This window comes from Numenius arquata, chromosome 8 (genome assembly GCF_964106895.1).
Source record: "Numenius arquata chromosome 8, bNumArq3.hap1.1, whole genome shotgun sequence".
Lineage (NCBI taxonomy): Eukaryota > Metazoa > Chordata > Aves > Charadriiformes > Scolopacidae > Numenius > Numenius arquata.
The window spans coordinates 22585919-22611034 of record NC_133583.1 but is presented as its reverse complement, the minus strand read 5'-3'; the positions used below and the strand labels follow the sequence as shown (position 1 = coordinate 22611034).

General features: G+C 39.3%; 1 protein-coding gene across 1 annotated transcript in view; it reads left to right on the top strand.

The window, feature by feature from the left end:
- Nucleotides 1–25116, top strand: part of NUP210 (nucleoporin 210) — a 66842-nt gene that overhangs the window by 18973 nt on the left and 22753 nt on the right. Inside the window, exons 6-20 of the mRNA XM_074151420.1 lie at nt 1251–1383; nt 2227–2382; nt 2843–2911; nt 3229–3335; nt 4210–4350; nt 5557–5694; nt 9224–9379; nt 12788–12986; nt 14510–14655; nt 16681–16902; nt 18655–18828; nt 20106–20298; nt 20593–20699; nt 22782–22886; nt 23022–23123. Of these exons, the coding sequence (XP_074007521.1) occupies nt 1251–1383; nt 2227–2382; nt 2843–2911; nt 3229–3335; nt 4210–4350; nt 5557–5694; nt 9224–9379; nt 12788–12986; nt 14510–14655; nt 16681–16902; nt 18655–18828; nt 20106–20298; nt 20593–20699; nt 22782–22886; nt 23022–23123 (2148 nt within the window). The remainder of the gene's footprint in view (nt 1–1250; nt 1384–2226; nt 2383–2842; nt 2912–3228; nt 3336–4209; nt 4351–5556; nt 5695–9223; nt 9380–12787; nt 12987–14509; nt 14656–16680; nt 16903–18654; nt 18829–20105; nt 20299–20592; nt 20700–22781; nt 22887–23021; nt 23124–25116) is intronic.

Here is a 25116-nt window from a genome sequence, read left to right as displayed (position 1 = left end):
GCTTGAAATGAGTACTTCGTTAATATCTAATTCTGCCTCATTAGGTTCTGGTCTCCCAGGCGGGGTTTGGGATGAGGATGCCAACACTGGAAGGGTGTTATGCTGCAGCATTGGCAGCTTCCCAGCTCTTGTCTAGATCCATGCTGGCTCTTTCTTTCTAACTTGTGGTGACTGAGTTTTTCATTTAACTCTAGCAACAGAGTTATTTCTTCTCTTAATAGAATTTACAAACACCTGAGAGAGTTTTTACGGGTTATCGCTTACTTGGCATTGTGCTAGTATCAACTTAATACTGCACCTTAAAAAAAATCCTTCTATAAAATGGTGGGATTTTTCTGAAGTTCATCTCATATCTGCAGTCTGGTTTGGCAGATTTATGTTACTACATGTTGTACTTTAATGTTTTTGCTTAAAACAGAATTGCCTTGGACTATCTAACCCATACCTGTAAAAAGTGTTCTCTGAAAATATTATCTAAATGTCTGTAATACTAGTAATGTGGAACAAATAATTGTGCATGTTAAGAATTGTGAGTTTATTACAGATCTGCCTAATTGTGCTGAATATAGTTACTCTACATGATATCAGTCTGGCTTTTTTTCATGAATGCTTGTAGCTTGGTTAGTTTTCTGCTTTAATATTTATTTTTCGGAATTAGCTTTGGGCTGATACTGTAAGTGAAATGGAAATAATATTGTTCATTTGCAGTTTTTTATGGCTTTCTGGTTAGTAGTTCCTTTAAATCATTCCCTGCTGGCAGACTGCACACTTTCAGTAAACATCCCTCAAACTGTATTAGAATTTATACAATTATCTGTTGTATTCCTAATTTAATAGACCAATGAGTTTGATACAGATTCCTCAGTGAATTTACAGTGGATATGTTTCATGGAGGTACCATGTTTTACAGTAGGAAAAGTAAATTTCTAGATGTCTGAATTGTCATTGTGCATCTGTCTCAAATTTTGCTGTATTCTCCAGAAAACTGAACCAAAATGATATCCGTATAGACTTGATTATTTTTTTTTTTCCTCAGCCTTGCACAGCATGCACAGAGCTGATCTCTATAACATTCACTGTCCCTTCCATTTCCCCATTGTGACAAAAATTGAGATGATAATAGACAGCATATTACAGCAAGTGGTATTTTTAACTTATAGGTTATAAATTATTGCTGCCTGGTCTGTTGCAAACAAATGAGCTGCTTTAAATGTGGTTGCTTTTCCTTCTTTTTCCCCCTCAATCAATAGCATGTACCTCCTGCAGAAGTCAGATTGCTTATTTTGGAAAACATCCTTTTAAATCCAGCATATGACATTTATCTTCTGGTTGGAACGTCAATTCAGTACAGAGTTCAGAAAATAAGGCAAAGGAAGATTACAGGTTTGTCCTGTTTTGTTCTTTTTTGAACTCTTTGTGTGAATTTTTAACTGCTGAGAAATTTTTAATTGTGTTTAAACTACTTTATTAATACCATTTTCCGAAACCACATGATGATACAGCTGTTTAGTTTTTTCTGTCCAAAAAATTGTGTCTGTAAGGGATATACTCTTGCAGATTTGTCAAGGACACAAAGGTAAGGGTAACTTAGAGCAGGAGCTAACACTGCCATTTTAGATATACTCCTTTATTCCACATTGACTAAGAAACCGTGTCTGACTTTCTTAGTTAAATCAAATTTAGATTAGTAACTTTTCTAACAGGAAATGTTTTCTTGACAATTGGATTTGCTCCACTTGTACAAGTGTGGGTTCGCTGGCTTGATGTCCATTTAGAAGTGTGGAATTTTGTCATTGCATCTGTTGCTTACAAGCAGCCTGTGCTCCTTGTAACTTGACTTTTGATGATTGACTTTTTTCTTTTTCTTTTTATATTTTTTTTTTTTTTTAATAAAAAGGCTCACTACTGGCTAGCAGTGCAGAATGGAGCAGCAGAAATTGTCAGTAACTTGTAGAAAGTCATTTGGCCACTTTTGAAGCTGGGAATGAATTGGATGCTTGGTGTAAAAAGTGGGATGATGATAGTTGGAAATTGAAGCTGGGCAAGAGGCTCATTTTGTGTGTGTGTTGATATAATCACAAAAATGCTATTTCTACAAAGCATTAAAAATACTGATTTAATGTGTGCGCTAGGCATCAATAAAAATCAATCAGCAATAATTAGCAGCATCCAAACACTGAGACACTTGCTTTTATTGTTCCATATTTTGTCTTGTTTTATGTCCAGAGTTAACGATGCCGTCTGAGCAGTATGAACTGCAGCTACAGAACATGCTTGATCCGGAGGGAGAACCATCATGGTCAGTTGCCAAGTTGGACCAGGCAACATCGGTTGTAACTGCGTTGCAGCAGGGACAAACCAACCTCGTTCTCGAGCACAAGAGTATCCTTCCTGGGTGATGCTTTTCCAGCCAGGTCCTCATAGCAGGAAACAAACTTTCCACCCTTTGCAGAAGAAAAAAGATAAAATTATCCACGTTTGTCTTGAAAATTGGGAGCACCTGGTGGAGCTGTAGAAAGCAGCACTGCTGTGAATTCGGTCTCAACAGAGCTGCCTGGTGCCTTGAAACGTTTTAAGAAATTACGTTGGCAAAAGATCAATTAAATCATGTCTGTTCCCCTCAGTCAATGTGGAAATGTGATGGGGCTCTATTTAATTTTTATATTTAGAGCATTAAATCCTCTAGTGGAATCTCTCTAAAATGCTCGCTGTCTGGGGTAGCGGGGATGACATTATTTTCAGTGTACAGTTAGCTTTCAAAGAGGCACAAGGAGCCCCAGGAACAAGCTGATCTTTACTTGACTTTTGTCAAAACTTTTCTGTTCCTTTACTGAGACTTCAGGTATTCGCATGCAAGGGGTTTCCAGGCTACCCAACAGCACTATCTATGTTGTAAATCCTGGGTATTTAGGTTGGTACTGGCTGCAATTCTCCTGATTTGCTTAACATCATTTCTTGCCTTGTTTTCGTCTTGTTGCTTTTCTGTGTTCATATACCCAGCTTCCATTTCTTATATTACTTTTCATAGAAAAGTAATTTTATTCATAAAAGTAGTTCAATATCAAATAGGTTTAGTAGAAATATTTTTTTTTTTTTTTCATCTCTGTACTCAGCCGCTTGAAACAATGAATGTGCATCTTCAGAGTGTGGGCACCAGAAGCAAAACGCTTATATCCATTACGTAAAGAGGCTGTTGGTTTGTGCTGTTCAATGTTTCCTGTTTTGTAGGATTTACAGTTCATCCAGGTGACCGATGGGTCCTAGAAACAGGCAGACTTTATGAAATTACAATTGAAGTGTATGATAAATCAAGCAATAAGGTGTATTTATCTGATGTAAGTTGAAATGTTGATATACTTCTGAGTGTCTGTCTCCTAAATCCTGACTTTCTTTGAGATTAGTTGAGCAGTTTCTTTTTTACATTGAGTTAGGACACTTCAAAGCATGTTGTTTCTTGCCTTTTCCTTTTTTCCCTTCGTTTGGTTTGGTTTTAAAAATAAAACACTCGGGAGTGATTCATGTGAAAGTGCCTTTGGAATCTAAGTGCTGTAGAAAAAACGGGAAGAAGTTGGACAAAGCACTTCAAACATAGTGCTAAAAAATTTCACTGTATGGTAGTTAAATAAGATGAATTCTAGGTACTAGGTACCAAATACATACTGCTCTTAAAAAAAAAATAAAGAAAGAAAACAAAATTTAAATAGTTCATTTGCAAGCAGAGAAGTTTTATTAAATTATTAATTTTCAGAATATCCAATTTATGTGAATGCTATTTTATTTGCACTTTTTTGCTACCTGAGATAAAGATCTGAATTTTAGCTAGAACTCAGAAATGTTCTATTGGGGCGATATACTTGCATGTTCTTCCCTTTTTGTGTTTAAATATCACAAAATTAAGAAATTACTGTAAAATATAAATTATTTAGTGGTATAAATATTGGTACTTTTCCTGTTTAATTACATGTAGCTGATAATTTTAAAAAGTAAATTTTTTCCATAGAGTTAATGTTGTGTCTAAAAGATATAATCTTGTTGAAAGGCTGAAACTTTCATACAGAAAAATTCTTACTCAGTCTCAGATAAGTTTCTTTGATCTATGTTATTAAAGAACTGTTTTCTTATTGATTTGTTGCTAATATGTGTATGGCTGGCTGGACAGTATTAACGTCAGTTACCTGTGGCAATCTCTGTTTCATGTTCTTGTTTTAGAATATCAGGATTAATACAGAGCTGTCCAAAGAATATTTTGAGGTGCAGAAGTCATCTCTGAATGGATCATACCATTATGTGAAAGCAATAAAGAAGGGTCAGATCACTATTGATGCTGCGCTGACATCGATAGTAGATAAGGTATGCTTTTATAATAACTCTTCTGCTTTACTGGTAGGCCTAAAAATAATTTACTTGTGTAATAGTGACCTAATAGTGACATAGTAAAAGGAAACCTAAGGACTACATGAGCCTAAGCCATCTTTGTTTGAACAGATTAAGAACCAAATTCTAATATCCTTACGTCAGGAACACTCTCAATTAAGTCAACAGAGGATTTGCTTAAATAAAGCTTGGGATTTTGCTCGCGAGTGCGTGGCAAACGCCTGTTAAACCAGTGGTGCACAGCACTGATTTGTTTTTTCGTGGCAGATACTTTTGTGGGCACATATCATTCCTTTCCTTGTGCTGGTGCAAAGGTCCTCTCACAGCCTCTGAGTGAATTTTACAATTTATTGTGGTAGGATCATCAGTGTCGTACCCTGGCCTTATTCTGCATTCAGTTACATTTGGGAAGTTTTCTATCATTTGGTAAGTGATGTTAAATGTTGGAATGAAAATCTGCCAAATGTATCAGCCTGCACATTTCCTCAAATTAATATTTGTTAACTTTCTGCTAGTTGGGCAGGCTGCTGAATGTATGGCTAACTAGGACACATGGTGCAAAAGTGATTTGCTTTGGCTTGAAACGTGGAAAAATTCAACATTTCAACCCATTTACGGTAAAATCGTTTTAGTGATTCCTTGAGTAGGATTTAGTAGGTCCTTGTATATGATAAGCCATGGTCATTCTCTGTGTCAGAGAGGTGCTCTTGAATGAAATGAGGTCTGCTGAGAGCTCATAAGGTTTTCCTTCCAAAAACCAGTAAGAAACAGCATGTTGTGCCAGAGGGTTGTGGCATTACAAGAGCAGCAAAGCTGTAAAGGCTAGTGTTTTGGCATGAGTATTTAGGCTTTTTGTCTTTACCTGCTGCAGAGAGGAATGAGCAAAGAGTAAATGCAGGTGTGGAGTTACCTAATTAATTTTCCAGACAAGGTCTCAAAAACCTTTTAAATTAACGTGGGAACCTGTATCTCTATAGTAGTACTACTTATTTAATACAGTAGCACACTGCTGCGATGAGCTGACTGTTTGCTCACAAGTAACACTGTTCATACGCAACCCTAAATGCTTTCCTTTCTCTCTGAGATGTTTTCAACAACGTGCCTATATATATAAAGAACTAAACATTAATTCTAGGAAGCCCTGTGGTGCCATTTGTAATACTCTGCTGTTGCTTTTTGTAGGATGGCGGTGTTCATACGTTACCAGTTCCAGTGCAAAACCAGCAAGATGTTGAAATATATGATCCCATAGTTCTTTCACCCAGCATTTTGACGTTTCCTTGGCAACCGAAAGCAGGAGTCTACCAGTACACCCTACAGGTATGCCAGAGGGGGATCTAAACGCGGGCAGGATTGCTCAAACACACACAGTGGGGCCTGTAGCCACTTAGATAGACTTTGGGTCCTTCAGGCACAGTGATATCCAAACCTTGATTTGGAGGAATTTTTTTGGATCTTAGTTACAGGAATTAATGTGTAGTTTAAAAAAAGCACACAAGAAACCAACAAACATTAAAAACCCCACCGAGTTTTGCCTTTTGTCTTTCATTCACTTCCTCTCTGCCTCACGCATGCACCACACAAAGGTGCGGAGTGGTTTGGAATTACGGAAGACATCCTAGGTATGAAACTTCATATTAATAATTAGAGGCTACCATGTACTGTAAAGGGATGGAATTATGGGAGCATGAATCCGAGTGTGAAGTGACTGCAAAAAGGGCATGGCAAGATGAATTATCAACCTTTGACATCGGCATCCTTCACTCGCCACATGTCTCGTGCTTCTAATTAAAAGTTACAGGGAGGCAAAGGCCACAGTTTCATTTACAGTATGCCCTTCTAAAGGGACTTTTTTTTCATATTTCTTCTGTGTGTCTTTGCTGCCGGTCCTTCTGTACGCTTCATGAAGCAAAGGGCTTGTCTTCCCGTACCCAGAGTATGGTTTAACTGGAGAAGAGAACGTTGTGCTTTCCCAGCCTGGACTTTTATCCCGGTACTATGATATCCAGATCCTGCACTCAAGTGTTTCCTGCACAGTTCCTACCACTCCCTTTTAGCATGAAGTAGCGCTGAGTTTTGGGTCTGTTTTCAAGTAAACACTATACAAAAAGAGGCGGCAGGAAACATGGTGTCTGCAGTAAACAAATCAAGCTCATGGGGATAAAACTGCATTCTCTAATGTAAATCTGAACTTAACACCATTGAGTTTAGCGCTGTCATCTGTACGTTTTAATTTCTGTGGGATTAGAGTTTAGTTTAGTTCATGTTATACCCAACCACACCAGCAGAGTGTGGTAAAAATTCTTAGTACAAATATGCATTGTCAGTACTTCATCATAATTTCTGCTAGTTTGCCCAGTAAAGGAAAGGATGTGTTTTTCTGTTTCCCGCCTCTTTTACAGTTCTGCTCGTGTCTCACCTTATCTGCATATATCATCAAATATCTCACTGGAGAACATTCCTTTGTGGTGCTTCAATAATTGCATCAGTATTCTTATTTTACTGTGATTTTTTTTTTTTTTTCCCCATTTGAAAACAAAACCATTTTTTCTCTGAACATCTAAATGAGTTTGCATTTACTGAAACTGAGAACGCTTTCCTAGTCTGCCCATTCCACAATACTGGTGGTGGTTTTCAGTAGCACACAGCTTGACTGTTGTTGCTGCCTGTAGATTAGCGTTCATGTTCTACTCCATAGCGTTTAAGTCAGGCTATTTTCAAATCATGAATAGACTTTTTCTGAAAATAAGTTGAAAAGGGAGATGTGGATCTAGCCAAATTCTATTTATAGCTAAAGTAACTCCTTCCAGATGGTATCAGAATGACTTTTAGGTTTTACTTTGTCAGCTGTCTGGATTTTTTTCTTGATTGCTTTGTTCATATTTGTGGTAATAAGATGCCTTCCGTTGCAAGTAAAAAAGGGGAGGAAAAAAAAAAATGTTTGTTTCCTTCCTTCCTTCCATGCATTAGAGAAGTGAAGTGACATCTTTGTGAAGTTACGTGATGCATCTGGCTTGTATGGCAAGAAGATGTGAATCCATAAAATTATTAAGAATTAGGTATTTCTATTTTGTGTCTTCTGCTTGTTTCCCTGTTTTAATTGAAAATATGTTTAGAAAACATTCTGAACTTTTACATTCTTTAAATGTTTCTGACCACATCCCATGCATCTCCTTCTGTCAGACACTGTAACTTATTTATCCATTTGTCTTTGTCCGGTGCTCTTTCTGTAATCAGGCTGTGCCCATGCTCAAGGAAGGAAAAAGGGAAATTACTGTCCTTTTAATTAACTTTTACCGGAAGAAAAAAAAAAAAAAGATATTAGCTAAACTGCTGCATAATTTAGATTTGTTTAGTTATTTATGTTATTATTGTTATCAGACATTGGAATGGGCTGCCCAGGGAGGTGGTTGAGGCACCATCCCTGGAAGTGTTCAAAAGACAGGTTGACGTGGTGCTGGGAGACATGGTTTAGTGATGGTGTTGCATTTTGTTGTTTTGTGGGTGTTTATTTTTGTCAGTTAGGTTGATGGTTGGACAAGGTGATCTTGAAGGTCCCTTCCAACCTAGAAGATTCTGGTTGGATTCTGTGATTTTCCACACTGTCCTTCTAGACAAGATTTATCAGCTTGTCCACTTTTAGTTTAATTATGAAACGGGTTAGAGCAAATGCTGAGGAAGTTCAAGGAATGAAAACAATACACGTAAACAAAGAAATTGCTCTGATGTTCACCCTTGTTTTACTGTGATGGAACTCTGAAATTTATTTTGGAGTGCGAAGGTCTTTTTTTTTTTTTTTTTAGCTTGCTTTAAAAATGCATTACGTTGAGTATACCTTTCTGCACAGTGTTTGTCTCAAGAGATACTTCTTCTAGCTTACAATAATGATGTTTAAAACTTATATATTTTACAGCATTGTAATGATTGTGTCTTTTCAGTAAATAGTATGACACATCTAGGACAACACTTTACTTGTGCTGGCAAAATGGGTTTTCTCCCTTCACTTCATAAAATACGAACCTACAGCAGCAATAACCCTGTCTGGCTGCCGAGTGCTCATACAGTGGGGATAATAATCTGTCGCTCTTGATGTGGACCATAATATCAAGTAACTAGACCTTACCCTTCTGTAGGATAATTCCACTCACTTCACTTCTTCTATCCCTCGTTCCATGACTGATCAGTTGCTGGAGTAGCACATTTGTTGAATGGCTGCAGGTAGACATGCTGATTTTTAGCATAAAAAAAGTAATGATAATAATAGGGTGAGTTTTTTTCTTTTTTCCACCTCTTGCCTCATTCCCTCTGTGCATCCTACCTTCTTTTTCCTTCCCTTTAGATCCCTTACCAATTCCCAGTGAAAGAAGCTAGCTAAGTGTCAGGTTAGTAGCTCTGAGACCCAAAATCAGCGCTTTGGCTGTCAGCAGCAGAGAAACAGTGGGAATTCTCACTAGGATGATAATCCGACGTGCCAGGGCTCTGGTGGGCCGATTTGTGCAGTGCTTTGCTGACTCTTGGCACTATCAATCACTGGGGGTTGTGAGCATCAGACTTCTGCAGCTGGGAGAGAGAGATTTGGGTTAGCAGTGCTGGTGAGCACATAGGATATGTACGTGAAGAAAGCTGAAATTCAAATGGATGAAGGGTAGTAATCTTCTCATCTCTCACTTGACCTTGCTTATTTGAAAGTTCTGAGGTGTTATTTTATTTGTATTTCCTCAATATTAGCATTGTCATTGCTCAATGTGTCCTTGTGTCTCATGCAAGATATTCAAAGGCTTGACAGCTAAGAAAAGCAAGAATCATATACTTTATAAAATATTTGAAAGATTTTCTCTTTGTATTCCAGGCTCATGGTGGAAGTGGAAATTTCAGCTGGTCCTATTCTAACCAGGCAGTTGCTACAGTGACGGTCAAAGGAGTAATGACAACTGGAAGCGATATTGGCATCAGTGTCATTCAGGCAATTGATGTTCAGAATCCATTGCATTATGGGGAAATGAAGGTAAAACTTTTATTTTTCCCTGATCAGTCTTGAATATGGCTCCTGGAAGCAGCGAAGAAGCTGATAATGCTATAGACATTCCCCTTTCCACAGTGTTCCCAAGAGATTTCCCTGCCTGCCCTGTGCCAGGTTAAGTGATCTCTTTCAGAGTTTTTGCTTCTGGGGATTCAAACTCTCTTAACTCTATTCAGTTTAGTCACATTTTTGCCCCTCCCTGGTTTCCTTGGCAAGTTTTTTTCCTTGTTGAAAGTTTCAAGTGTAAGAAGGAAACAGTGATTTACTACTGGCCTAGCCATCTAAGCAGACAAGCCAAATTAAAGTGCTTTTGTGGGATAAGAGGTGGGTGTTATAAAATGATGACAGATACCATCAAGATGTGCAAGGAAGTTCCTGCCTGGAGAAGTGGCTGAAGTGCTATGCAGGGCCGCAGAATGAACCTGGAAACCAAAGCTGGCCAAGCAAAAGTAATCTTTTAGGAAAATTAGGAGAAAACAGGAATGAAAAGTACATGTCCCAAGAGGCATTGTGTGGTCTCTGTGCAAATCATACCCTATTCTTAGGATTTGGTGAGGGTGATCAGTGTGTGGTATGGAGTGAAGAAAATACAGGAACAAGATATGTAATGGCCCCACAGGAAAGAGTGTGCAAAGACTGGTGAAGAAGCTGCTCTGGTTAACACTGTAAATCTACAATTTTAAGTATTTTTTTCTCTATAACGTTACTGATTTGGAAGTATCTCCTTGTGTCCTTTGCACACAAACAGTTTTGCTTAATGAAACTGTATCAGTGCTTACTCTCTCTGTCAAGCTCTGAAGAACTGCCACACTTAGGGACAGAATAAGATTAAGAATAGAATAGCAAGTAAAAGTACTGCTGTGTGGTATATTCACTACTGTGACGTAGTACTACTCTGCTGCCTTCCCAGAATCAGGCATTTTAATATGTGCTTTAAGTTCATACCTTTTGCAAAGAGCTGAGCATTGGAATAGAAACCTGACAGAGAAGAGGAAACGTGCTCCTGATGTCAGAAGAACTAAGAGATCGTGGTACTGAGCACGTGTGATTAATGTGTGACCCAGAGGCTGTGTTTGTCCAACTGCGCGGGCGTAAATGAAACAGGTTGGTTTGTGCCAAGCGGAGGCTGTTGAGGCTGGCAAACACCCTCCATCTGGTGATGGCCCTGTAAAGGTGATGCTCTTTGCTTCTGAGGGAGCGCAGAAGGTGATTTAGGAAGCACGTTTCGAAGCCCAGGGGCAGTGCCCCTTCCTTCCAGGATACGTGCCTGTAATTTAGCAACTGGCGGGGAACAAGCTGGTTGCATCGAATATACAGCTATACAAAATGCCTCATCATTTTTAAGTATTCCTGTGTGCAGCACTGCTGTAATTGTACTGCACTTCTGTTGCACCAGGATCCCTTTTGACTAAAGTGTTAAAAAATGTGTTTGGTCAAGACTGCGAAGTCTGTTCCATAATGAAGAGAGAGCAATGTAAGCACATCTCTTTCCTCTCTTTTGTAATTATTATTACTTTTTTTTTTTTTAGCATGTGTGTTTTGGGAAAGATCTTTCTAACCAAGTTTTACGTGGAGCAACTGCATCTACTAATGCTGGGGTTTTTTTGAGGGGCACGTTAGCTTAGGTTTTGTGCTCAGATTACTTAAGTCAATTCTACAAACTGGATTTGAGAGAGGTACTAAACTTCATGCTTAAAATAATGACTTAAAACAAAACAATGACACAAATCAAAATTTGTGCAGAGTTTAGTTTACAGCCTTGCTCTGAAGTTATTCGCTGGACAGCCCAGGCTGCTGCTTTTTAGCACCGTGACAGTTACCAGCAGGAGACACAGGAATGAAGATTTTCAGTTAAAACTTCTTACCCTCAAACATAAGTCAAAGCCTGAAGACAGAAAAAAATCCTCTCCATGTGAGCTTTCAGAGCAGCGCATTGCACAATCTGAATAGGTCATTTTTGAATGCCATTTTCCTCACGCTAAGAATTGCATTCTTCATAGAATAACTCTGAAGAGTTCTATTGACTGACCTCAGTGAGCAAGTTTTAGGAATAGTTAACTCTGTTCCACAAGGATTACAGCTTTAACTCGGTACCATATGGTTCAATATTCTATCCTCAAGCCATTTGCAGATGGTTAGGAAGTTGAGATATTGCAAATGAAAAGCTTTGGTCGTAGTGATTGTTATGAAATATACAGTAAGTCTTTGGTGGATTCTTTAACATTAATGTTAAAGTAGCAAATCAGAATAACAGATAATACAGTTAAGGCTTGTTCATCAACGTGCCAGCTATGATAGCATAGAAGGTCTGTTTCTGGCAGTCTTATTTTTGAAACTTTGGATTTTAAAAATCTCTCTCACATAAAGGTTACTTGTTGAAGCAGAAGGTTGTTAGATTAGTAGATATTTGTTCACTTATTTTAGATTTCTGACATTATTGTGGGGAAACGTTGAGCCATGGGCACCTTTAAAAGTGTTTTTCCAACAGAAATGCAAGAAAGAAAAAAAGCCATTGAGGAAATATTTGGGCCATGAGTTCACTTCTACACAGCTGCTGGTGCGAGCGATGGAGGCTGGGGAGCTTTCCAATGGAGGCCTTCCAGTACCTAAAGGGGGTCTGCAGGAAAGATGGGGGAGGGACTTCTTATCAGGGAGGGGAGTGATAGGATGAGGGGGAATGGTTTTAAACTGAGAGAGCGGAGATTTAGATTAGATGCTAGAAAACTTCTTTGCTGTGAGGGTGGTGAGAGCCTGGCCCAGGTTGCCCAGAGAAGCTGTGGCTGCCCCATCCCTGGAGGGGTTCAAGGCCAGGTTGGACGGGGCTTTGAGCAACCTGGTCTGGTGGGAGGTGTCCCTGCCCAGGGCAGGGGGTGGGACTGGATGATCTTTAAGGTCCCTTCTAACCCAAACCATTCTATGATTCTATGCTGGCTGTGGCAGGTCTGGCTCAAGTATTTACGCTGTGAAAGTCAAGGGTGGATACTAAATCTGTCCCAGTTGGTGATAGTACCTTCTGGAGATATCGTGCAATATAGTCCACACTTTAAAATCAACAAAGCAGAAGAGAGAATTGTAGAAGTAGCAGTAAAATGATCATCAAACTAATGTGTACTTAGACTGTTATGGGAAAAGAGCACTAAAATAGTAGCAAGCTTTCCTGGCCCTTCATGGTACCCTTCTGTAGCAGGTAAGCACAAAAGCAGTGTTGAATCTGAGAAGAATTGTGTCCAGCCATCAGAGGGAAGTCATCAGCTAGGACATGTATATGAGAGGCCTAATAATATAAGGAGCATATTGAACTCTGGTTTTTCTCCTTTTTTTTTTTTTCTTTTCCTGATACAGCTTTGTGGAGTTGTGTTCCTACATCTGTCCTGTGTTTCTCTCCTCCCTCAGGTGTACGTAACTGAGCCCAGTGGGATGGAGTTCGTACCATGTCAGGTCGAAGCACGTGTTGGCCAAATACTGGAGCTGCCCCTGAGGATTAATGGCCTAACAAACGTTGAAACCGGCGAGACAGTCCCACTGAGTGACTGCTCACACTTTGATCTAGTTGTGGAAGTGGAAAACCGTGGTGTGTTCAGGCCACTTCAAGGTGATTTGACTCCCTCTCTGTTTTGAAAGTTAAATTAAGATGTTACCAAGTCACATGCCTCCTTTAAATCACTGTTTGAGTTGCAGTGCACAGTATTGCCAGAGAGGTGCTTAACTTCCGAGGTGGGTATCAGAACAGTTTTATTTTGAAGATGTATTTACTTTTTTATGCAGAACTTCCCTTTGATATTTTTGATGTTATGAGGGGTAATGGCTTTAAATTGAAAGAGGGGAGATCTAAATTAGATACTAGAAAGAAATTCTTTGCTTTGAGGGTGGTGAGACCCTGGCCCAGGTTGCCCAGAGAAGCTGTGGCTGCCCCATCCCTGGAAGTGTTCAAGGCCAGGTTGGACGGGGCTTTGAGCAACCTGGTCTGGTGGGAGGTGTCCCTGCCCAGGGCAGGGGGTTGGAGCTCGATGATCTTTAATGTCCCTTCCAACTCTAACCATTCTATGATTCTATGTTTTGAGGGACTCTCAAGGGTTTTAGCAATTATTTTATTGGATAACATGGAGTTTCCCATATGTCTTTCTATTGATTTAGTATTTTTAACATGCTTTTGTAACAAAGCTGATGGATTTTCTCCTAAGAGGGGTCCATGCATACTGTGTTGTGAGGTAGCATTGGAAGACTTACAAGAACACTAAGGTTAATAACTACTTTGCCCAAATTGTCCGGCAGGACTCTCTGTTCTCTAAAGACACTGCTCATTGTTTGCTCACAGGGAACTAAGACCGTCAGCTGCCTAAGTTTTGCCAAAGCTCTGTCACTGTTAAGCTCATTGCTCTAAGAAATGCTCCTTGTCAGGTTTGTAAGAGTGTGGAGTATGCGTGTTATTTTCAAAGATTGCCATTAATGTTGCTGGGCGAAACGGACATTGAGCATCATGCTTGTTCCTCTGGCTGCTGAATTCAGTATGGTATTCGGATGTACCATTCATTTTTTCAAAGTGCCTCTTAAATGGAAGCTCTTTCCTGTGCCAGTAAAACCAGTCTGCATTGTGCCATCTGTTTGCCTGAGAGGCAGCTATTTTAAATGTCATTATGTGGTGTGCTGTTGTACTGTTTGTTTCAAAAAAAGAAAAAATAGACCCCTCCCAAACCCCAAAATGTCCTCTGAGTAAGCAGAGAAATGTCATTAAAATACCTTACCTTCAGCTAGAGAAATGTATTGCCTACAGTTCAAGTTGTTCTGTGCAGGAAAGCTTGTCTAAGCAGCGTGACTTAATTGTGCTTAATTACAAGCCAGTTTCATTTTAGAACAGCAAGATGAAAATATTCAGTGAGAGGTAGAAGCTATATTAGTTTGTACCAGAGTAAAGACTCACATCCTCTTTAGGACAGTGTGAAAATAAAGAAGTTTGTGAGACACAGATACCTGAGTGAGTGTTGGGTTTGAGATGAAAGACAGTAGTCAACATTTTTACCCGTTTGGTTGGGGGAACACATCTCTACTTATGGAAATTCCTGGGCGTTTCTTTCCAAAGATATTATTGTGTTTATATATTTTTAATTTATCTGACAGGAAGGCTTAAGCCAACTGCTGATTTTTGTAGTGGAGTCAGAGTGAAAGCGGAAGCTCACGGGTTCACAGCACTTGTTGTTAGTTACACCCACGGTCACGTCCACCTCAGTGTGAGCATCACCATTGCTGCTTATCTGCCATTAAAAGTAAGTCTGGTTTTGCCGTTCTTTAAGCAATCCACCACTTCAAATGCCTTTAAATGCCCAATAGCAAGTTGATATTATGTAATGAGTGTGTTTTTAAAAAATGTGGGTGGTTGATTCACAGGAAAAAATAATATGGACTGTTTTGGGGAATCATGTTTTAACCCTTTCTCTGTGGAGTATGCATATAGCAGAGTTTGCTTACATGGCCATTGCAGGGCAACTGCAGAGGAGTGAGGAGTGCCAGAGTGAACTAACAGATTGTTGTAACTTCTGAAGTGGAATTTTGAGATCCATGTCCGTTTTTCAGCCTTTTGGTAAAAGAGTCACAGTTGCTGTCAGCTGAAGAAATACGCAGGACAGGCACAGGAGTCAGTCCTCGTGCAAATGAGGATGTATGTTTTGTTTTGCACAGCACACCTGAATTAGTGAATTACTTTTCAGCAGACTCTAGATGGGTTGAAAATTATGTGAGACTCAAATAATTTGTTTCTTGACTGTCCATTTTACTTGCTTAAAAATTGGCTGAATAAGGTAATAAGGGGGCAGTTACAATTCTGTGTCCACAATGGCAAATGAAGGTAGACCTAGCTTATGATTTCTGCTTTCACAGTATATAAACTGATTTTTGCAAGAAGGCAACGCTGACTTGCCTATAGGGCGGTGAAAATGTATGCTTTTTCCTATGAATGGGAGAAATATATTTTGCTGTTGGACAGTTCATTAAAGAAAACAGGAGGAAAGATCCCGAGTCCAGGGTCAGTATATGGAAATATGAAACAGTATGTTTGTTACCCTCATCTTCAGAGATCTCTCACTAAACCTGCAAAGCTGAAGTTTAATACATTTGACCGCGGCTTTATTCCCCAAATCTGGAACAAAGTTTGTACAATTCACACAAATCTGTGACTATAATGATGATTTTAATTTTTCAATGTGCTTTTCTGTCAAAGATCTTAAATAGTTGAATGTAATCCTTTGAAGATGCTGAGACATCCTGAGCAGAGTGTGTAAACTTTTCTATTTTTGGCAACCCATGGGAGAGAGAGGTATAGTCCCTTTAATTAGGAATTTTTCGTATGTATGTAAGTGTAGAGCAGTGACTTCCACATTCTTTTCCCTCATTTCTGAAGAATGAAATGTTTATAAAGCCCAGAAATGGAGGGCATGGGCATTTTTCTCTCAGATGATATCTATTCAAAAAATAAAAATTATAACATAAAAAGTGGAAGAAAGATAAAGAGGAATCAAAAGGCAGGCAGACACTCGAGACTAAACCTCATGTTTTCACAATGGGTTTTAGCTTTATATTACAAATATAACCAGGGAGTGAATGGGAGGAAAGAGGAACGCTTATGCCAACGCTTCCCATGCCTTCTCTCTCTTCCTATGCACCTGGGGAAAGAATTGAACCATCCTTTATGTTAGCTGCTATTTTTTGCTTCCTAAACTCCTGAGTAATATGATGTTGTGGAATACAAGCTACAAATGGTTATTGTGTATTAAAATGTCAGGTTAATTTCTGTGATGATAAACTGCGCAGGTTATCCCAGTGATGCACGTCAATATAGAATTTATTGTAGAGATTTGAGGGAAAACTTGTATGGGTAATAATGGCATTCACAGAACTGTGCTGGAGAGAGCAATGTCAAGTGAAAGGAGTTTTAAAGAGTAAAATTTAATTCACTTAAAGTGCTATCTATTTGAAAAATGTAGTGGAATACTTTGTCTCTAAATGTGCTCAGAAGAGTATAGCTTTTAATGAAAGAGATGTAATTAGAATGTAGTGAAAACTTTTCTTTGAATCCATGCTTTCCAGTGAATATAATCTAACTGGACAGAATTCTTGTAGGTGATGCTAATTATTTTGGTACAACTCTGTTCTTAAATAACCACTGTATGGGAAAAATCACAGCCTAATCAAAATAATAAATATAGCTCTTCCATTAAGAAGGAAGTTTCTTTTGCAAAGTACAACCAAACTTTGTGTAAATAGACTCATTAATTTGTAACTGTCATTCATTACAGGCTATTGATCCTCTATCTGTTGCTTTAGTGACTTTGGGTTCCTCTAAAGATATGTTATTTGAAGGAGGACCTCGACCATGGGTACAAGAGCCTTCAAAGTTCTTCAGGAACGTCACCACTGAGGATGCAGAAAGTATTAGTCTGTCTTTACTTGGACCTCCTACATCACGAAGTAACATCCAGCACTGGGTTAGAGCATCTTGCAAAAGCCTGGGAGAGCAAGTAAGTGCCAGAAGGTATTTCTGTTGTCCTCCATCAAACACTGAGCTAAGGCTGTTGGGAACAGGCTTCAGGCAGATTTATGATACCATTTTATGTAATGAGTAGTTTTTATAATAAGCCAATAGAGAACGTGGGTAAGTACATAGTTTATGCCTTGTGATGCTGGTACAGATTTTAGAGTGAGCATTTCATACCATTATGTTATAAAGTGGTTTATGATGGATTTATTGCAGTATAAAGCCAAGTCACGGAAACCTTATGTTGTAGAATGTGTTAAACAGACCCTAATAAGAGCAGCTTCACTTGCATAAATAGGACGATAGCAGAAGGTTACTGCAGTAAATGGACTCCTCTCTCTGACCTGCTTCTAAGTTACCTTCCAGTGTGATTCTGTTTATTCAAACAAACGACAACCGTGTGAATTTACTGCTCTGATATTTGTGCAGTCTTTGTGATAGTGGCTGTAGTCATTTTCCACCTGGTCTTGTTTTCTCCAGCACGCAGAGGTGATTTCTCCTGCTTTACTCACCCTGGCCGGTTTATAAAGCATTTAGCTTTGATTTAATGTTTTTCTCCTATAATTCTGCAAGGCCTAAGCATTTTGGTGTTGCTGCTAAATTGTTTAACTGGTTTTCTCAGTGGACACTGTACAAAGTGTATCTGGTTTTGTGAGTGCAAATTCAGAATGGAACAAGCGTTTGTTTTTTTGCTGTCTGTGACTGTGCGTGTGTTAGCTGGCTCTCCTCGCTGTTCTCCAGCACAGATCGCATCTGCACAGGTGGGTAAGGCCTCAGCCTGCTGGGATGGCCTTCTCTGGGTTTACATTGCCTTTGTTTTGTTGAGGGCTAAAAAAGGAATGTAAAACATAAGAAGTTTTTAAACACACTGAAGTGGCTACAGATAGTGTTCTGTTCTCACTCTGCAAGAAAAACACCTGCCTGTTAGCTTTTTAGGTCACAAAAGATTTGATATTTCAAGACAGGTTGGACAGGGCTTTAATCAACCTGGTCTGGTGGGAGGTGTCCCTGCCCATGGCAGGGGGGTTGGAACTCGATGATCTTTAAGGCCCCTTCCAACCCAAACCATTCGATGACAGTAATAAGCATGAATACCTAGGAAAAGTTCCCAGGAATAGTACTTCAATAATGGTATAGAACTGTTCTTGAAATATACACCTCCTTTTACATCTTCCTGTGTTTTAACGGTGCTGTAAATTCCCAAGAATCGTATTTTCCTTGTTCATTCTGACATCAGAGCATAACTGAGATATGTGAAACAGAATATGCCTGAACTCAGTAGTCACAGAATCACAGAATTGTAGGAGTTGGCAGGGACCTCGTTTAGTCCAACCCCCTGCCAGAGCAGGGTCACCTAGAGCAGGTTGCACAGGAACGTGTCCAGGTGGGTTTGGAGTATCTCCAGAGAAGGAGACTCCACACCCCCTCTGGGCAGCCTGTTCCAGGGCTCTGCCACCCTCAAAGGAAAAAAAGTAGTTTTTCCACATGTTGAGATGGAATTTCCCGTGTTCCAGTTTGTGCCCATTGCCCCTTGTCCTGTCCCCCTGTCCCTGAGAAGAGTCTGGCCCCATCCTCTTGACACCCACTCTTTAGATATTGCTCTGCATTGATGAGGTCCCCTCTCAGTCTGCTGTTCTCCAGGCTGAACAGCCCCACATCTCTCAGCCTTTCCTCATCACAGAGGTGCTCCATTCCTTTTCTCTCTCCTCACTTGCCTGTTTTCATAATTGTACAGGTTATCGCCTTAACAGTTGGGAACAGCCCCACAATCACCAACCCATTTCCCGTGGCTGAGCCTGCTGTTGTGAAGTTCATCTGTGCTGTCCCTTCCCGACTCACTTTGACTCCTGTTTATGGAAGTCCTCAGTTTGATCTCTCCTGCCCTTTGCTGCAACAGAACAAGCAAGTGGTAAGCCTGAGGGGTGACAGGAAAAGAATGTGTTCCTAGAACTTAAAAATCAGTGTTTGGACCTTCACATATGAGATAAAGCATCTAATTTGCTGCAAGAGTAGCAGTAACTGGTGATAGGGGCCACACTGGTGTCATCTGCTTCTGCAGAGAGCAGTCTCAACGTGAATAATCCTACAGTGATCGTTCAAACAGGTTTATAAAGGGACCTACCAGAAGATAGGAGTGTATATAAAAGCATTTGGATTGTGGCTTCTGCCAAAGGTGTCACTGTGAGGAAGCCTTTCTGACTTGTCTTGAGATAAACTTCTTTTTTTCGTTTAAAAAAAACCAACAACAAACCAACCAAAACCAAAAAAAGGAGGAGGGAGACATGTTTCAGCGACTGTTTCTAAGAAAAGTACTTTTTCCTTAAACCACTTCATTCCAGTCGAGCTATTCCATCGAGTATATAGAGACATATTTTACCATATGTGCACTATTACGTGAGTGTACATTTGTGTGTCTTACTAGTAACGGCACAGATGCTGCTGCTGTGACGATACCTATCTAAGGGGATACAGTGAGCGTTGTCCAGTGACATCAGGTGTATTCACTTCGCAAATGTGAGTCACGATAAATGGCCAATGATTGTGGATGTAGATGTAGATTATCAAGCATAAAGAACTCTTTCCTCTCTATCCTAATGAGTGCCATCACGTGTTGTCTGCTGAGGAAACTTTGTGGTTTGTGTTAATGTTACCAGGTAAATATAAAAGTCATCCTAGTTTCATAAAACTGCAGCGTGTATTGAGTTGATGAATCATTTTAAGTAACTTCCGTATAATAACAACATGAGAAGTTTTTTACGTATTATAAGTCACTTCAGAGTTCACCTAATTTTCTAGCTTCATTATGTGTCAGACTACATCAGTACACTGCTGTCGCTAACGCATTTCACTAGAATTTTGAGCTATGTCTTGTGACAAATAGCAATATTTTTCATTATTTGTTTGAATTCCAAGGATGCTGTAGTTGAGCTGTGTTTCAGTTTTTGTTTTCAGGTAATTCACTGGCTAAAAAACCCCGCCATCCCCCCCCACAAAAAAAAAAACAACCCTTGCAGTTGAAGTACAGCTTAATGACTTTGTATTGATGGCTCATTTTAATGAACATTACTCATGTAATGAGTGTTATAGTAAATCTCATAGAACTCAGCATGCTTTTTTTTTTTTTTCTTTTAATGATTAAAAGATCCTCTTGCATCTGTTCACTTCAAAGTATTCATTCTTTTTCAGGTTCCTGTTTCAAATTATCGCAATCCAGTGTTGGATTTGGCTGCATATGACCAACAGGGTGGTAAATTTGATAATTTTAGTTCTCTTAGTGTTGTCTGGGAATCAACAAAAATGTCCTTAGCAAATATTGACCCTGGTGTGCCCATGGAGCTGACACTGAAAGAAGATGGAAGCGGTCAAAAGAAAATGCACGGTACGAGTTAGTTTAAATGAGCACTTCATTATTTGAAGAAGGTCAGGATTAAATCTATTTGGCGATGTCTGAGCTTGATTAAAGAAATTACTGTAATCTGCAGTCATATTTTGGTTTATCCTCAACACACATTTGAAGTGTGTGCTATTTAACAAAACAAAAAACAATGCCTAAACCTGTCTTGAGAGGGAAAATCCTTGTCTGTTTAGAACGATAATGGGAGACGTTAGCAGTGTACATTTCATCTTCTTCTTCCTCGTAATCAGTTTTATTTGACTTTTTATTTGATTCTAGGCTTACAAACTGTTCTAGTTCATCATGAGTCTGGAACAACTGCCATCTCTGCAACTGCAACAGGGTACCAGCAGTCCCATCTCAAGGCAGCTAAAGTCAAAACGCCGGTACTCAGAACTCTGCTGTTTTGTTGCCATTTTCCTATGATGCCTAATGTATAGTCTTCTTATGGATTTATTTTCTCGGTGCATAGTAATGTCAAAATAAGTAGTAAACCAGTAATTGATTCTGAAGACAGATTCATACTACAATGTTTTTATAACGTTCGTGGCTTTTCCTGCTTTCCTCCACACTATTTGATCCATATCAAATATATCCAATTCATTTTTTTCCTTTTTTTTGGGTGTTTTTTAAACCATCTGGGCAAGGGGATGACAAAGAATTGTTTCAGTTGGTTTTGTTTTGATTTAGGGTTTTTTTTCATGAATTGGTGAATCTCTGCCGCTTGTCCTTCACTAAAGCAACCGTGTGCTTAGCGCAGCTGTCGCTGGGGAAAGCAAATGTATTATTTCCACTGCAAAACTGGGTAGAAAAGTTCCGCATGAGCAAAGCAAAAGCTGGCTGATAGCCTCAAACGGGCCATATGTAAAATCTGGGCTCTGACTAATACTCTGTTTATTTCATTTGGGCTCGCAGTGATCTTACAGAAGGGAGAGACGACTCATTCCCACAGTGCCAGCCACAGGCCTAGGCTCTCATTTTACAAGTCATTAGCCACTCCCTGAAATACTTTAGTTTGTAGATACTCGACATAGGGAAGAACAGCAAAAAGCAGTGATAGTGAACAAAGAAGGCAAGTGTAAACAGATGGCAATTTTCTGTTTGTGTCACTTTTTTAACTGAATATAAGGGCAGGATTCAGCCTATGGAACAACCTGACATACATCGTAACTAAACCTTAAAATATCCCACTTCACTAAATTGAAATTCTGTTTGATTTTGTTAAGGAAGATTAAAGTGGGTTTTGACTGTATGCGGTTCTGAATCATGTACCGTGAAAACAGAGTTGAGACAAAGAGTAAAATATAGAGTTTAATTCAGAGCAGGTAACAGATGGGCACTAGTAACATGAAATATCTACGGCCCAGACTTCTGTCAGTATGTCCAAGGGTTGGCATCTGGATGGCACATTTCTTTGGATGATCTATATTATATTGCCAGTTGGATCTTGCCTTTTCACTGAGGTTTCCAGTCGGCTCTTATTGGGAAGTGTGGTGTAGATGCATTTCCACTGAAGAATTTGACTATAGCTTAGTCAAAGTGACTAGATTAGAGAGACAGTTTGCCACCTAAGGTGCTTGGTTCTGTATCTTTTTTTTCTCTTAAGAAAACTGAGCTGTAATAAGAACACTTGGTGTTCTGCAGTCATTTTGTAATTCACTGTGCTCTTTTCTTAAACCTATATTCAATAGTCTTTCTTACATACAGAGAGGTAGTTTGACTGCTTTTTTCAAATACATTAGAAATGGATGCTATATTCCCTTTTCAAACGTGTCCATACTTACACTTCATTCGTACAGACAAAAACACAAAAATCTAATAGATGGTACATTAAGATGTCTCAGTCATTGTTCCATGTTTAAGTGGAGCATGCTATTATGCCATTAGGGAAAGAAGACATACTTTCTACATCAAGGAAATAATTCTACTAATTAGGTGAAATAGGTACATAATAGTAACTTCCTCTAAAAAACATTTTTGCTTTTTAAGCTAATGTTATTATGAGTGAATGATTAAACTTGCATCTGGTCCAGTGTTTTATGTACTTACGTTTAAGGAAGAAAATTCTTTTGGTGGCCTCCTAAAAATATGAGCTTGAGGTGGAAGAAAACATTCTATCTCTATGCTTTATCATTTTTTATGAACTTACAACATGTCTTGGAGTTAATATCCTGTCTGTGTATGTCAGACCTGGTTAACTGATCCCACTGGAATGCGCAGGCCTTTGTTCTTTGTCTTGGTCAGAGATGCAGAATACAAGACCATGTCCTGGGTATGACCTGGCCTCTAGAAGAGAGCTCGTAGCTAAGCCAATTGCCAGATCTTGTGGACATTCTATTAACCTGAACTTCTCCAGCTCTGGCTCTTTGTTCATCTGCTTTAAGCATCCTTCCCTACATATACAAGAGGCTCGCACTGTTCTCTGACTCTTAGTGTTTGCTGTTAACAGCTATAATTGCTTTTTTCAGTATGAACCTCTTCTACCAGTGTCTGCCACTATTGAACTCATACTAGTGGAAGATGTAAAAGTGAACCCTACTGACGTCTCCATTTACAATCACCCTGACATACAGGTAAGGAATTATTCTGCTACTTTCTAACTGCAGGGAGGAAAGCATCAAAAATTATATGATACGTGTAAGGCTACCAGTTTTAGCAATGTACTGGAGAGGTACAATCTGATTTTGGATGCTTTTCCGGTTTTGCAGGCAGAACTTTTCATCAGAGAAGGTTCAGGATATTTTTTCATTAATACCAGTGTTGCAAATGTTGTGAGAGTGACCCATGAGGAAACTCGAGGTGTTGCTTTGGTGAGTGAAATAGTTTGTTATTTTATGTCTTTTTGGCAATCTGAATATCGTTCTGCAGTTTCATTACTATTGGTTGTTTTCCAGTACAAGTGGACAAAGAGGCAGTAACTGAATCTTGGATGTGTTCCCTGTCACAGCCAAGCTTCAGGCAGGTATAGTTTCAGGTATAGGAAATTGTTTCCCTACAGTTGTGATGCATACGTATACTCTCTACAAGATAAAAGCCAGTACTGAGTTGTTCCTTACCCATTACAATTTTGCAGTAAAATGCTCCTGATTTCGTAAACACAAAATGAAAAAATAATGTGACAACTATTCAGAAGTACTATACAACAGATTAATTGGTTTCTAGAACAATATTGGAGTATTTCCTGTAGGCTAGTAATTCTGAGACCTTCAAATTCTTCTTCCAATGCTTCAGGATATTTTGCTATCACGGTATTTCATCCTGATTTTGTGAATAAATATCTATTAAAGAGTTGATTTCTGATCTCCATATTAATTTTTTAATGCACCTTTTCACTAGAAGATGCAGCTAAACTACAGATATCCTTGACTTCATCCAGGCCCAGGATATGAGATGCATTCTACTGTAAATGACAACAAAACTATATATTTGCATTGTACCTTTCATTAGACAACAACTGGAAGTGACACAAGTTGTTTTAAAGAGTCGTCTTCCCAAATGTATGATTTACAAATTTATCTTGTAATAAATAATGTTGATAAAGTTGTGAAATAATGATGATAAAGGTGAGGGGTTTTTTTCATTGTAGAGAATGTAGAAAGTATTGGTGAAACATTTTGATTAATTGTTCAAAGTGCAAGATGGGAATATTTTTCAACCAAGTCAGCTATGCACAGAGATGGGGGGGAAAATAGAATTGATGAGCTGATTTTTGTACTCTGGGCACTGTTTCAACTCTTAATAGCGTTTCAGTCAGATCTCCCTCGTGGGTTTAGCAGTGCTCTAACTGATGTACACGAGATAATTTTGGAATAGAGCAGTGAACTTTAGTGTGACAGTCCAGTAACATAGGCTTTGTGAAGTAAGAAAAGAGATTTCTTTTAGCTACCTGTTAGATTAAAGGAGAGAAAGCTCCACTTTTTAACACACTTAAAAAACATTTTGGAAAAAAACCCCCACATTTTCAAAGTTTGTTAGTCCTACGTGCTCTGTTTGAGTTAAATCTCAGTATTGCCTGTGGATTTGTCTTTCTGTGGGAGCCAGCAGAATGGTCTGTGTAGAAAACCAGCAAATTCCAGGCTGATGTGCCAGGCTGATGCCGTGACAGGTATCAGTGGAGCCAGCTTGATACAGGATAGTTTGATAGTAAACTGCTCTGAGAAACTAAATTCAAGTTATCTAGTGCAGTGATTCTCAGAGCTTTTACTGGGGCTGCCAAGAATAAATTCTATACCTCTTGCTCTCTTTTTGCCGCAGCAGCTTTCCTGGATGTGGGTGGTATCATAGGGAGAAGAATGAATAGTGATAAACAGTGAAATACACTGTGTACTGGGGAGCTGCTGGACACCTAATAGGAGCTGAGAAGAGGTCGCTGGGACAGGAACAGACTTCATAAGCTGTAGTAGCCCTGCTTTCCCTGTCAGCCCTTCGCTCTGGGAGCTTCTTTTCTCTGGTTTCCCAGCCCAAACTGAGCTCCGTTACATCTTCTCCCCTGGTTGTGCTGGCTGCCACCTCCTGGCCACATCCCCTTCTCCGCTTTCCATGGCTGTGCATTAATACGTGCCCCAGCACCTGTATTAGCCACCCACTCTGGGAACTGCTGCTGTTCTGAAAGCTGACATTTATTAAAACTTCATATTCCATCCTATTTTGGGACAAAAGTTGAGTGGTGCCCTGAAAGAACAAAATGTCAGCTCTTCCCACTGCTCTTACTGCTATCTCCTGTAGCACTGTCAAGTCATGTTCTATGAATTTTATTAAATTCCTTTGAACCAGGGGGCCTGGCTGTCCATCACTCCTTGTTTC